The 15,296-nt window shown below is 37.8% G+C and overlaps 1 protein-coding gene across 1 annotated transcript in view; it reads left to right on the top strand.

Moving 5' to 3' along the window:
* The window catches only part of LOC103030555 (protocadherin Fat 3), a 179,299-nt gene that overhangs the window by 125,166 nt on the left and 38,837 nt on the right, over positions 1-15,296 (top strand). The window contains exons 18-23 of the mRNA XM_049468961.1: positions 648-845; positions 3,260-3,537; positions 4,689-5,073; positions 8,739-8,904; positions 12,289-12,420; positions 15,024-15,181. Of these exons, the coding sequence (XP_049324918.1) occupies positions 648-845; positions 3,260-3,537; positions 4,689-5,073; positions 8,739-8,904; positions 12,289-12,420; positions 15,024-15,181 (1,317 nt within the window). The remainder of the gene's footprint in view (positions 1-647; positions 846-3,259; positions 3,538-4,688; positions 5,074-8,738; positions 8,905-12,288; positions 12,421-15,023; positions 15,182-15,296) is intronic.

Raw genomic sequence — 15,296 nt, 5'->3', positions numbered from 1 at the left:
AAGTCTGTGGAGCAAATAAATATTAACCTGTTGGCACCGTGCCTAATGCCAGGCCTGGGCTAGAGGGGTATAAACCCCTGCATACGCTTTGAACTGTGAAGCAGAGGAACTGTGTGGAATGATAATACGCCATCCAGTGCTTTTGGGATGAGTGAGGTGATAATCATTTCACATCCTGACCTCCCTAATGCTCTTGTCACTGAATGCAAATCCTCATACAGCCCTCACAGCAGTGCTTCATATATAGTGAACATGCTGTGAGGAAAAGAATGGCACTCCATGATATATTGTTATCTATCTAAAGCAAACAAGGCTAGTTGAGATTACTGAACAGCTTCACTGGCCGAAGTGTTGAATGTTTCAGGCTTGTAATTTGTACGATGGTGGTTTCTGTGAGATAAGCTTTAAATAATTCCATCAGAATGAACTACATTTGACTTGTAGCTCCAGTACAAAACTGTAGAAGCAAGCATCAAACATTAATGATAAGGAGGAAATGTGTAAATGTCATTTTTAGCTGAACTCGCGCTCTAAGACTCTGTAATTATTCCTTTTCAGACCTCTTACATTGCCTTTACAACTGCAGAACAGATTCATGTCATGAACTTAATTAATCATTTGTCTGTATTAAATGTTAATTTTTTCAGCTCAACAAGCCAGCAGGCACCACTATCCTGACGCTGTCTGTCTCTGATAACGACTCCCCGCGAAACGGAGGCCCGTTCGAGTTCCGTATCGTGTCTGGAAACGAGGACAGTGTGTTTAGTCTGGACCAAAACGGAGAGCTGCGCTCCAACAGAGTGTTTGGGCCGGATGTGACGCGGGAGTACTTGCTGGAAATACAGGTGTGCACTACTTTTTTTTATTAATAGTATTATTTTATTTTTTGGTTTAAGGAAATGTACAGGTGCATCTCAGAAATTAGAATATCATTGAAAAGTCCTGCTGGAAAATGAAATCTGCGTCTTCATAAAAGTTGTCAACAGAGGGAAGCATGAAGTGCTGTAACCATCACTGACCATCAATATATTTTACATTTCGTTTGTAAATCAGGGGAGCAGAGTCTGGAGGAAGAGTGGAGAGACACACAGTCCAAGCTGCTTGAGGTCTAATGTGAAGTTTCCACCAATCAGTGATGGTTTGGGGAGACATGTCATGTCATCTGCTGGTGTTGATCCACTGTGTTTTATTATCTAGTCTAAAGTGCAGTTTTGTTTTCCCACAAAATCAAACAGCACTTCATGCTTCACTCTGCTGACACAACTTTTATGGAGATGTGGATTTCATTTTTCAGCAGGACTTGGAACACTGCCCACACTGCCAAAAGTACCAATTGGTCTTCTATATTTTTTTCTCATTCTCCCATACACTGATTTTTGGGTTTTCATTGGCTGGAAGTCATAATCATCAACAATAAAATAAATACATGCTTACAATAGATCACTCTGTGTGTTTAATACATCTATGTAATATATGAGTTTCACATTTTGAACTGAATTACTGAAATAAAACCACTATTCATTGATATTCATTTTTTTTTACACTAACATGATGAAATCTTTTGAACCCTGGTCTATAAGCATGCTTATAGAAAGGTTATATGAATGATTTTAATGAGTTTAAGCGAGGCCTGATAATGAGCTCCAGATGGATGGGAAATTCCATTTTCAAATCTAAGAAAATACTATAAGCATTCCTCAATCCTCCAATATACTATGGGTCTTAGGAGGCATTAACACCCACAGTGGACAGTACAGTGGGTGGTATTGATGTGATGTGACCAGTGATGTCAGTAACTCTAATCTGACCCTTTTTTTCAGTAACGAGTAATCTAACGCGTTACTATTTCCAATCCAGTAATCAGATTAAAGTTACTTATTTCACTTATTTAAGTCACTGTACATTACTCTCTCTCTCTCTCTCCACTTCATCTCCTCCACACACACACACACACACACACACACACACACACCGCTCCCTTACCCATTCCCCCTCCGCTCTCCCCCAATCACACGCGTCTCGCTTTTTCCCCTGTCTCTCTCTCTCTCTCTAGCGCTCGGCGTGTCTTTAGTTTCCGCCCGTTTTTGTTTTTCGCCAGTTCTCCCGCTCCTTATCTCTTTATAAAGGTGTTTTTTTTGCGGCCGCGTCCCAATTCACTAGCCAGGGCAGCGGTCTGCCACAAATTTGATTGGCAGAGGAGAGCATTTAAAGATTTTACACCACACGTGATTGGAAGTTCACTGTGGCGCAGAGCGCACATACCGTAAAAAACAAGAAAAGTTCCGGTGCTTTAAATGAACACTGTCAGAACTAAATCCTTCTCAGTAGTTGGGTCCGGTTTGGGTCCGTATTGGACAACGACCCGGACCGCAGTCTGCAAATATGTGATCCCTGGTCTAGACCGTATACACGGTTTTGTTTTATAAAAGCACTCCCTGCTGCCCTGCAGAGAACAACAGGTTCAGTGTTCAGATTTACAGTGTTAAATATGTCAGGTCAAGAAAGACTTTCTTTATTTTATATATTTTTTATAAAAACAAGTATTTATGTTTAGTAAAATCAAGAAAGACCATATTTTATTTTTTATAAAAAAAATATTTATGTTAAGTTAATTTTTTTATTTTTATAAAAAAAAAACTTATTTTTTTAGGAAATAGTTCAACTTAATAGAGATACATTGTTGCTGTTAAAAAAGCATTTTCCAATAAAGGGAGTATTGGCAAAACTGGTTAGAATGTTTATGTTAAGGCGGCGGGAGGTGGTGTCTGCAGCTGCTGAAAGTAACTAATAAAGTAACTTGTAAAGTAACTTAGTTACTTTTAAAATCAAGTAATCCATAAAGTAACTAAGTTACTTTTTAAGGAGTAATCAGTAATCAGTAATCGGATTACTTTTTCAAAGTAACTGTCCCATCACTGGATGTGACCTGGCTGCATCTGCTATAACTGTATGTCTAAATAAATGACTGTGCAAGTGGATGTAACTTTTTTTAGCTTCTGTGGGACATGGCAAAAGTCATGGGACTACTGTAGTTTCCATGTCTGATCACTTTTGGCATGTCTGCGTAATCCGACCTAGTTTACTTCTCTTTTTATTCCGTGTTGTTCTGTGATATTTCTGTGCCGGTCTTTTGTCTCAGGAACAGATTTGTTCTTTTTTGTGTTGGTATCGGATCGGTGGCATCTCTGCTGGCATATCTGAGATTTCTAACCTTCCACATCTGGTTTCCTCTTTGATCCTGTTGCTGTTGCGAGGAAAGGCCCGGGACTCGGGGAAGCCTCGGCTGTCATCATCGTCCTTCGTGTTTGTGCGTGTGATTGGAGACAGCCTCTTCAAGCCTGTGGCCTTCCCTCTGGAGATCAGCGTGGTGATGACTGCAGACGTCTTTCCCGGAGGCATCATCGGCAAAATCTACGCCACAGACAGAGACGAGAACGACGTGTTATCCTTCACTCAGCGGCCTCAGCCCAAGAGCCTCTTCAAGATCAACCGGCAGGACGGCAAGATCGTGGCCCTCAGCGGCCTGGAGCCTGGCAGGTACAGTAGAAGCATAAGACAACAGGGGTTGCACAATGAAACCTGTCATTTTAGTGTGGGATTTTAGGTTTCATGGCTAAATTGGAGCAGCCTGGTGGCCAATCTTCATTAATTGCACATTGCACCAGTAAGAGCAGTAAGAGTGTGAAGGTTTAATTAGCAGGGTAAGAGCACAGTTCTGCTCAAAATATTGCAATGCACACAACATTATGGGTGACATACCAGAGTTCAAAAGAGGACAAATTGTTGGTGAACGTCTTGCTGGAGCATATGTGACCAAGACAGCAAGTCTTTGTGATGTATCAAGAGTCACGGTATCCAGGGTAATGTCAGCATACCACCAAGAAGGACCAACCACATCCAACAGGATTAACTGTGGACGCTGTAAGAGGAAGCTGTCTGAAAGGAATGTTCGGGTGCTAACCCGGATTGTATCCAAAAAACATAAAACCACAGCTGATCAAATCACGGCAGAATTCAATGTGCACCTCAACTCTCCTGTTTCCACCAGAACTGTCCGTCACCACAATAAATGATTGTGCTCAGGTGTTTTAGTTAGATTGTCTAACTCCTGTATTTCAACCATTATATCTACAGTCCCCTTCTTTAGACTGGAAACATTTGGGTTTAACATAAAAAGACAAATATGCCGGGATTAGAAGCAGGCTACAGTCCGATATACTCGACTCAAGGCTAACTAGCAATTAGCAAGGTAAGCTGGTAATGCTAATGCTGCTCCAGCAGTGCCAGCCAGGAGTTAGCAGCAGGCTACAGTTTAAAATTCTTGCCTCTGAATGGCAAAATAACTAGCTAGCGCTCAGCACAGTTAGCAGCTAATGCTCTAGTCTTGGTGCTGGAGAACTAAACTGAAACTCCTGTATAACGCTGTACTTCAGCAGAGTGGCTTTACTGCTTCTTACAACCATACTGGTAAAATTCATACATAAGGTGCATCAGATTATAAAAAGCACTGTTGATTTTTGTGGAAATTAACGGGTTTCAAATGTGTCTTATAGTTAAAAAAAAACAGTATTCTGCTACAATGTAGGAAAACAAATAAAACATTGTATAAAAAGATGTGTCCCAACTTTTGACTGGTAATTTATAAGGTTTTCTCCTAAAGACTTTCCTAATTCTAATACTGTGTCCAGGTACTTCATGAACGCCACAGTCAGCGACGGCCGTTTCTCGGTGACGGTGGACGTGACGGTGCAGGTGGAGCAGGTGACGGAGGAGATGGTGCAGAACGCCGTCACCCTGCTCTTTAAGGACCTCTCCCCGGAGGACTTTGTGGGTCTGTACCTGCAGGACGTAAAGAGGGCTCTGCGGGGGGCGCTGGGAGGAGCAGGACTGGGGGCTGGAGGAGTCGCTCAGAGTCCGGACCCTCTGCACATTCTGGGGGTGCAGCCGGTGGGCCGTACCTCCCAGCTGGAGGTTCTTCTGGCGGTAGAGGCGCAGGACGGAGGCTATGTGGGGCCGGGGGAGCTGGCGCTTAGGCTGGGGGAGGTGCGGGAACAGCTGAGAGGAGCTCTGAAGGTTAGAGATTTAATATTTTTTTTATTAATGTGATGCAAAATAAAACCAAGAGTTAATCGTACAGTTTTATGTTTTAATAACTTTAATAATTGTGTTTAAATACAGATCATTTAAAAAGTGACAGTGAATAAAAATAACCCTACAGTTTCCAGCCTGTTGCTACAGTACATACATTTATTTATTATATCAGAGATGTAAGCAGTTAATTTTTTATGTTTGTTTTGACATTAAAAGTCAATCAACTGTTGTTTTGCTGTGTCATTTCAGATTTACGGAATTAACACCTTAAACACTTAAAAACTTTTTTGTGATTTTTTAGTTTTTTATTATTTATTTATAGAACAAAACATATAGTATACAAATGAAGAAAGGGGGGAGATGAAAGATGGGAGGTGAGAAAGAGAAAAAAAGAGAAAAAAAGAGGAAAAAAAAGTGCAGCAAAAGACATAGAGCAGGGGTGTCCAAACTTTTTTTGTTGGGGGCAGGGAGGAGAAATATATTTGAAGTCATGGGCCACAGACTCTAAATAAAACAAATACTGAAATATACCACTTTAAATAATACTTTTTCCTGATTACTTTCATTTACACACCATTTTACTTGACTTACTATCTTTATCTTTGACAGTGTTGTGTAAACTAAGATTTTTCAAATTGATGTTTCATTTCTTGATGTCTCTTAATATTAAACTCCTTAATTACGGCAACTTTTAGACTCTTTGGCCCGTTTTTCTGCGCTACAACATCACTCTCTCCGCTTTTAGACTCTTTGGCCCGTGTTTTGCGCTAGAAATGCGCACCCTCTGCGCTTTTTAGACTCTTTTGCCCTTTTTCTACACTAAAACCGCGCACTCTCTCCGCTTTTAGACTCTTTGGTCCGTTTCTGACACCTAGCGTTCAAACTTTGAATCTCACATTATAAAAATCTGCTTAACAGCGGGCCAACTTTCATTCTATTTCTAAAATACCTCGCGGGCTGCTCCAAAAAAGGAAACGGGCCGCAAATGGCCCGCGGGCCGTAGTTTGGACACCCCTGACATAGAGCATTACTAAAATAAAAGCTTCAGTGCTTAGATTATGATGGAAAGAAGAAAGTGTGAAGAAGGCTTGGACCAGCTCAACACAAAGCTAATCACATCCTCTGTAAAGCATGGTGGTGGCAGTATGGTGGAATTGACCCCGTGTTTGGTGAGGTGATGTCAGTGGGTTCCAGACTTCAGGGATCCATTACCTTCAAATGATTCTCAACACAATATTAAAAATGAACATTTTATTTATGGTAAAGTTCATTTGTCCAATTACTGTTGAGCCCTTGAAATGAGGAGGGTTTATGGCTGTATGTGAATTGTGAGAGTAATGAAGTGTGCTTATATATAGAGAGTTTCAAATGTGTTTTTTGGTTTAATAGTGACACAATTAATATAATAACTATATTTTACTTAGATGTACATGCTGTTTTGATAATGCACTTCTAAATTGTTCGGTTAGTTTTGATTGCTTTTTATTCTTTTCACAAAATAAGACTGTACACCCAGCTTTTCATCAAATACATACAGGATCACAGAATAATATCTTCTCTTTTGCTTACAAACTCATATATGATATTGATTGTTTTGAAGTTTTGAAGCTGCCCGGTTCTTCTTCTTCTTTTAATAAGCTGTGTGTGAAAATATTAAATTACATCATGCGGTTGCTATTGCCGGCAATAACAGCAGAGTCTGAGGGTGAAACTTTGATTGATTTGTGGTGTTATGAAAACATATGAGAGGTTTAAACTAAAGTAAACTAAAAAAAATGCCTGCAGTCCAGTTGTTGTATTGAAATAATCAGCGTATTACTGTTTTAATAACATACATTATATTGCCAAAAGTATTTACTCACCCATACAAATCATTGAACTGTGGTTCAATCACTTCCACGACCACAGGTGTATAAAATAAAAAAAGCACCAATAGGAATGCAGACTGCTGCTATAAACATTAGTGTAAGAATGCATCGCTCTCAGAAGTTCAGTGAACTCCAGCACTGTGGTACAGTGATAGGATGCAACACATGTGCAACAAGTCCACAGCCAACTGTCAGTGATATTATAATACAGTGGAAGCAACTGGGAACAAAAGCAACTTGGCAATGAAGTGATAGTCAACGTAAATTACAGAGTGGGGTCAGCAGATGCTGAGAAGCATAGAGCAGATCGTTGCTGTCCAATGAAAATCTAGTATCTCAATTTTATGCGTTTTTTAGTTTACTACATAATTTAAACAGACAAACTGTCCCTTACACTGTGCCAATACTTCTTAATACATTACATTACATTACATTACATTTGGCAGCCGCTTTTGTCCAAAGCGACTTACAATAGTGAAGTACAAAAGTAATAGAAGTTAAAAACATCTTTATATAGGGCCTAAAGGAGGTCGAAGGGAAATAATAGGATAGAGGAGTGAAGGAGGGGAAGAAGGAAATGAGGTTAGAAGTAGTTAGTGTGTTAGAGGTGTTAGGAGAGCAAGTGCTCTTTGAAGAGCTCTGTCTTCAGGAGTTTATTAAAGATAGCAGGAGATTCTCCTGATCTGGTGGTAGAAGGTAGTTAGTTAGAGGTGTTAGGAGAGTAAGTGCTCTTTGAAGAGCTCTGTCTTCAGGAGTTTATTAAAGATAGCAGGAGATTCTCCTGATCTGGTGGTAGAAGGTAGTTAGTTAGAGGTGTTAGGAGAGTAAGTGCTCTTTGAAGAGCTCTGTCTTCAGGAGTTTATTAAAGATAGTGAGAGATTCTCCTGATCTGGTAGTAGAAGGTAGTTAGTTAGAGGTGTTAGGAGAGTAAGTGTTCTTTGAAGAGCTCTGTCTCTTCAGGAGTTTATTAAAGATAGTGAGAGATTCTCCTGATCTGGTAGTGGAAGGTAGTTTGTTCCACCATTGGGGAACTCTGTATGAGAACAGTCTGGATTGCTTTGTGTGAATGTTTGTTTGGTAAAGCGAGGTGACGTTGATTGGAGGAGCGCAGCGGCCGGGAGGTAGCGTAAGCCTTCAGTAGTGATCAGTGCAGGTAGGAAGGAGCTGTTCTGTCATCACCTTGTAGGCGATTGTAAGAGCTTTGAATTTGATGTGAGCAGCAACTGGTAGCCAGTGGAGCTCAATGAGCAGCGGGGTGACATGAGCCCGTTTTGGTTGGTTGAAGACCAGACGAGCTGCTGCATTCTGGATCATTCGGAGTGGTTTTACTACACAGGGCAGGAGGCCAGTTAGTAGGGCATTGCAGTAGTTGAGGCGTGAGATGATGACTGCTTGTACCAGACAGACCAATAGAAATACTTCAAAATTACCTGAACTCTTTTTTACTTTAACTTCCATTGAAAGTTTAGAAGGTTTTTTACTCTCTCCTGTAAATTTGCTGTTTGGAGATACTTGTTTTTCATTGGACAGTGACAATATACTTCATCAATCACTACAGATCTCCAAACTTCATGTATCTTCAGATTAGCTCATGAACAGTAGAGCATAGAGGTCTTTACAGAATGGCTTTCCATAGCCAAGGCAAGCGGATACTTTGGGCAGTAATAGTGTATTTAAGATATTTTAACAGTACCGAATGATAAAAATAATCACACTACCCACAAATAATCACTGATTTAATGATACTGAACTGTTTTGTATTGCCGTTCCTTCCTGCAGATAGTGGACGTGGTGGACCAGAGCTGTTCCAGTGAGCTGGACTGTGGGGACAGAGTGTGTGAGCTCAGCCTGAGACTGGAGTCCAGTGGTCTGGTCACCTACAGCACGTCCAGAGTCAGCTTTGTGTCGCCACGTTTCACTCGTTCTGAGAGCTGCACCTGCCCAGGTAACAGCCCTGTTCATCTCACACGCCTAAACACTGCTAGCTCAGACTTGCTCCTCATAAATCTTTTTATGAGATTTTAAAGGAGACATATTATACCATATCATACCTCTTTTTATACAAGTTAAAATATGCCTAAGCTGTATGGAACATATGTTATTGATTTATTTTGCACAAAATCCCTCTCACATAAAGAGATCTCACTCTCAGCTCAGCTCAGCTTAGCTCTATTGTTGCCAGTTTCACTCTCTTATAGATTGAGTCATTTAAGTGCTCTGTCACTTTTATGCAAATAAGCTGTTGCAGGCCATACTCTGTTAACGTTACTGTTAGCTTGTGCTAAATGTTAAAACACAAACATGCTAGTTTATCATATAAGCTCAAAACTCTTTATTTGAAAGAGCTGGACAGTAGGTACAGATCCCTCAGTCAGAAAAAGTCTGGTGGCTAATCCTAAAATGACAGAAATTGTGTTTCTTCAACTGATCTAGTGGGTGGGGCTCTGGTCGGGGGTTTGAGAGATGATGGGAGGTGCCAGGGTGGTGCAGGGGATGCAGGTTTCCTTATTGTCATGTCACAAAAGGGGAGGCATTCATACGGCTCATAGAAGAATATGATTGCTGACACAAACTCTTTTAACTGATTTATAGAAAACGATGGATTTTTTTGTGTTTTTTTCTTGTGTGTGTGTGTGTTTTAGGGGCAATAGAGACCCAAGTGGAAATATAAAAGCACTCAAATGTCACATTTCATCTGTGCAAATCATTGCATTGTCATGGCTTTTTATTTATCTTTATTAACATTTTACACAACATCCCATTTTTTAAGGAATTGCCTACATATAGTCTTCATTTTTTAATTGACTTATTCAAGAATTAACACTGCAAAACAGTAGCATACATTCAGCAGCACAGAAAATGCTCACTTGCATATACATTTTTTAAACACAGAGAGTTGAAAAAGAGTTCATTATTTTATAATAAAAAATAAATAAATGTACACCTAAGGGAAGGAAGCCTGGGGGGAATGAATACACACTGGTGGTGAATGAAGGGGAAAAACCTGCCCAGTGTGCAAATAGATGGTGCCTGAGGCTGATGGGTAAAATGAGAGTTATACTCATCACGGTTGCACTGCCTTAACATAAGGAACACATTAAAGATCACCATATTTAATTATGTAACTAGTTCACTCAATCAGTATACTGTAACTGAATTGAGGAAATTCAACTCAACGCAAAATATACCAAAAAGCGTATGTTTAATCTTCAGTGTGGAGTAAAAGGTTATAAATATACAGGAGAATCACAAAAAAATGAATATTATTGCAAAGTATTATATAGATGTATTACGCACAGAGTGATCTATTTTAAGTGTGTGTTTCTTTTATTGTTGATGTTTATGGTTTACAGCTAATGAAACCCCAAAAATCAATTAGAAAATTAGGATATTATATGATAACAATTGGTACTTCTGGCAGTGTGGGCAGTGTGCCAAGTACTGCTGGAAAATGAAATCCGCATTTCTATTAAAGTTGTTTTCAGCAGAGGGACCCAGGAAGTGCTGTAAGATTTTCTGGGAAAACAAAACTGCACTGTTGACATAACACAGTGAACAGTAATGACAGTGTTTTACCAGAAAATTATATAATATAATATAATTTTCTGAGACACTGATTTTTGTTTTTTTTATTAGCTGTTAACCATAATCATTAACAATAAAAAAAATAAACACTTAAAATAGATCACTCTGTGTGTAATATATGTATATAGTATATGAGTTTCATATTTTGAACTGAATTACTGAAATAAAGTGAAACTTTTCAATGATATTCTATACATTTTTTTAGATGCACCTGTATTTATGTTTAATGTTCAGATGTGAAAACATCACTTAAACATATAAAATATACTATAATTACATATTTATAATGATTTCTTGACAGGTTATATGCCTGATTCTTGGTCACCAGTTTTTTTTAATAATGAGTTATATGAAATTAGATAGATACATTTGTTATTTTCACTGTTATGGGTGATTCCTCATTAGAGGGCTCAGTCTTAAATCATCATAACTTTTTTTTAGAATTTAATTAGCAGTGATTATGCAAGTCAGTGCTTCATGGTTTTAAGTAAAGCCAAGACTAAGCTTATATAGAATTAAAGGATTCACAGGTATAAAGCAGAAATTCAGCGTATTCCAGAGGGTGTTACTACTTTTCTTTCTTTACTATTGTTCTGTATTTCTGAAAGTTCTTTACTGACTGTTAAAATATATAAACACTGATAATAAAAGGTTTTGTGTTGGTAATGAAAAAGTCTTTTAAAATCCTCTATTAAAACTTGCGTCTTAAAAAGAACAATGTGATTAATCACATTTAATCACAGAAAAATGTTGTAATTAATCTGATTACATTTTTTAATCGATTGACACCACTGTTTATAACATGAGTTAATGACATGGGAATATAAACGTATTTATCGGGATATTAAATTAAACAAATTTAAAAGTCTGTAATATACAGTACATACTATAGTGCCCTACACATCTAACTAACATAAATAACACACATAATATATCTTAGGAAAACTGCAGAACTATGGGAGTTTTTAATCATTAAAATCTACATACCGTTGCTCTCCAATGAAAAACAAGTATAACAGTACAACTTTACAGGAGGAGAGATAAATCTTCTTAACTTTTAGTGGAAGTCAGTGTAAAAATATTTGTTTTTAAGGTCATTTTGGAGAATTTCTATTGGTCCATTCATAAAGAAATGTTGACACTGTGTAAGGATGTGAGTTTCTCTGATTTCGCTATTTATAGGTTTATGTTTGAGTAAAATGAACATTGTTGTTTTATTCTATAAACTACAGTCAACATTTCTCCCAAATTCCAAAAAAAAAAAAAAAATGGTCATTTACAGCATTTATTTGCAGAAAATGAGAAATGGCTGAAATAACAAAAAAAAGATGCAGAGCTTTCAGACCTCAAATAATGCAAATAAAACAAGTTCATATTCGTAAAGTTTTAAGAGTTCAGAAATCAATATTTGGTGGAATAACTCTGGTTTTCATGCATAATCACAGTTTTCATGCATCTTGGCATCATGTTCTCCTCCACCAGTCTTACACACTGCTTTTGGATAACTTTATGCTGCTTTACTCCTGGTGCAAAAATTCAAGCAGTTCAGTTTGGTGGTTTGATGGCTTGTAATCATCTATTTTCCTCTTGATTATATTCCAGAGGTTTTTAATTCAGTAAAATCAAAGAAACTCATAATTTTTAAGTTGTCTCTTATTTTTTCCAGAGCTGTATATTGATGGGAAACTGTTTTTAAACTCTTCAGTGTGTGATTTAACATATCCTCTCTTCCTCTCTGTGACAGGTGGACTCTGTCCCTCGTCTTTAGAGCTGTGTGAAGGCCAGGACTGTCCGTCCGACATGCAGTGTGTTCGCAGTGGTCCAACAGCGCCATCTGTCTGCCAGTGCTTTCCTGGCACGCTGGACCAGTGTGCAGGTTAGTGATACTCGTGGGATAAATAAAGAGCTTTGCACCAGTTCCACACACATTCTGTCCTCATACTGCATAGAAAAAAACATACCAGCCAGTTTATTCCCCAGCACCACTGTTATATTTACTGCTGCAGTTATGAATTAAAGCACCTGCCAGTTATGCATCTTATATCTCTGCATTTTAAAGTGCATTTAAACAGATAACAATCTGAGGTGTGTTTCATAATAACACATTATCTTAGCGATTTACGAACAACTATAAGAATGATGTAACTTTAAGAACGCTAATATTTTCCTCCTGTTTTCCAAAAGTCTTCTTAGTCTCTACAGTAAAGAACAAGTCTTAAGTACTTCTTTTTTGGCTCCGCCTCTGCGTCTGCAAACCATCAGTCGGAAACTGAACCACATACATTTACATACTGATTTACCTACATTTCTCAATATTATACCAACAGAAAGTATCATTGAGCACATACTTATTATGAAGATTATTAAATAACTGGTGTTAATATAAATCAGTGATTCACGTAACTTAAATTATTTAAAGCAAAGCTATATGGACAATAGTATGGAAAACACATGGCCATGTTTTATATCCAAATGTGTTTTTTTTTCTGAAAATATACACATGAAAACAAATATAACATATATTATATATATATATATATATATATATATATATATATATATATATATATATATATATATATATATATATATATGTATGTATGAAAAAAGTCCACTTAAAAATGATAAGTTTCCTTGATTTTAACTAATTGCCTAATCTCTGGAATATAATCAAGAGAAAGATGGATGATCACAAGCCATCAAACTAAGCTGAACTGCTTAAATTTTTGCACCACGAGTGGAGATAAAGTTATCCAAAAGCAGTGTGTAAGACTGGTGGAGGAGATCATGGTCTCCTGTTTTTTTCCAGAGCTGTATATTTTAAACCTCGCAAATATAAAGAACAATATCTAATAGAGTTTGCCACTACAGAGTAAAAGCTATTTTATATACATGTAAATGGTCTAAGGGCAAGCCTTTTAAATTTCTAGAATTAAAAGATTTTGTTCATAGGATACCATCTTGTTTGTTCCCCATTACTCTTCTTGTGTCTTATTTGTTTGATTCTTTTTTATTATATGCCTGTATTTGGTAAACTGAAAGCAATTGTATATGTGTAAAATTTTTGGTGCTTTGTAGTATTAATTTAACAACACTGTTAGGCAAAAAAAGATATATATATATATTTTATATAAAGTATTACATATACTTTATTTAAGGTGCTTTATTGTGTGAGTAATAAATAAAAATGACCTTTATGGTATTCCTGTTGTTAAACCTGGGATTAAAATACAAAACTACCATAGATTAAAATATTACTCTATATACAGAAATAGTTATAACTGAATTTGATGTTTTTTTAGGTGGAACTGTGTGTAAAACTTGCTCTTAAAGGTCTCCTTCCACTAAAATCCACTTGTTCTTGTTCTTTGTGAAATACAGTAGATCTCTCTGAGTTGTTTATGATGCTGCACATGAAACTCTTCCTCAACTCTTCCTTGTCTGCAGTAGCTAAGAAAAGAAAATATTCAGAAAAACGAGTCGATCATTAAAAGCATCCATGTCTACATCAACCCGTGAATTAGTATTCATGGCCACACCCACCTTGGCTCGCAACCCCCCGACAGGCAGCAACACCGTCTCTTCAGACAGGCGCTAACAGCGCTAAGAACAGCATGGAACTTTGTTCCTGTGTTACTTGTGCAAATAACACATCAGTTATATATGCTTTGCCCAGTAATTCAGAGCTAAGAAACAAATGGTTACAATTTGTTTATGAAACACCACCAGCAAAGTACAATTAAGATTGGTAGGTGTTTGTTTAAAACAGTTCTGTTTACACTAGTTAAAGGTAAAAATCCACTCCGGGGTTTTGTTCCAACTGCATTTATTTATTTTTACAGCAAAACTTAGAGACATCTGACCAAGCAGAGCAAAGTAAACACAGAAGATTCAACAGTTAGATCCAACCCCGGGGTGTTTTTTTTATATTTTCTGGACCTGGACTACATCGGTTTATATAGGATCTCCGGTGGATTTCGCGTTTTAATCGGAGACTCGTTTAGTGGCTGTAGGGCATTACACATTATAAAGTAACATATGACATAACAAAGACTCGTCCATGGGACTAAATCACCATTATAGCAGGTCACCTGCGCACTTTTTTTTTTTTTTCAGAAAAACAGCTCACATGAAATTCATTCATACTAGAGACCACAACTAGACATTTTTCATTGAATGAAAAAAACATGGAATGAGACCTTTAAGAGAAAGTTACAAGTGGGTTGGAGTTCTCTTAAGTTACAAATGAGTTTAAGCTACTTCAGCACTACATAACTTACAAAGGTTTTTTTTAGGAAATGCTTGTAATTTTAAGAGTGTTCTTAACATAGTATGAGGCATCAGTGGTGTTTCGCAGGCATAGTGATGTCATACTGATTTAAACTCAGCAGTGGATGAGTTCAGGGTGTGGTGTTCACTCTGTGTTCGTGTTTTCCTGCATGTCCTGTTGTATCTTCTGTGTTTACTGTGCTCTGCCAGGTCAGACGTCTCTGAGTTTTGCTGGAAATAGCTACATTAAATACAGGGTGACTGACAGCAGTAAGGGTCAGGACATGAAGCTCGGCCTGAAGATCAGAACCCTGCAGAGCAGAGGAGTCATCATGTACACCCGCGCTGACCCCTGCACCATGCTGAAGGTCAGTGTTCTCACTTACACACACACACACACACACCCCACACATATACACATACACCAGATTATAAGGTACACTATCAATAAACGTCTATTTTCTGGTCTATTTTCATACATAA

Source organism: Astyanax mexicanus, chromosome 20 (assembly GCF_023375975.1).
Source record: "Astyanax mexicanus isolate ESR-SI-001 chromosome 20, AstMex3_surface, whole genome shotgun sequence".
NCBI classification, from domain to species: Eukaryota; Metazoa; Chordata; class Actinopteri; order Characiformes; family Acestrorhamphidae; genus Astyanax; species Astyanax mexicanus.
The sequence above is the reverse complement of the archived record's forward strand: the minus strand, read 5'-3'. Positions and strand labels throughout refer to the sequence as shown.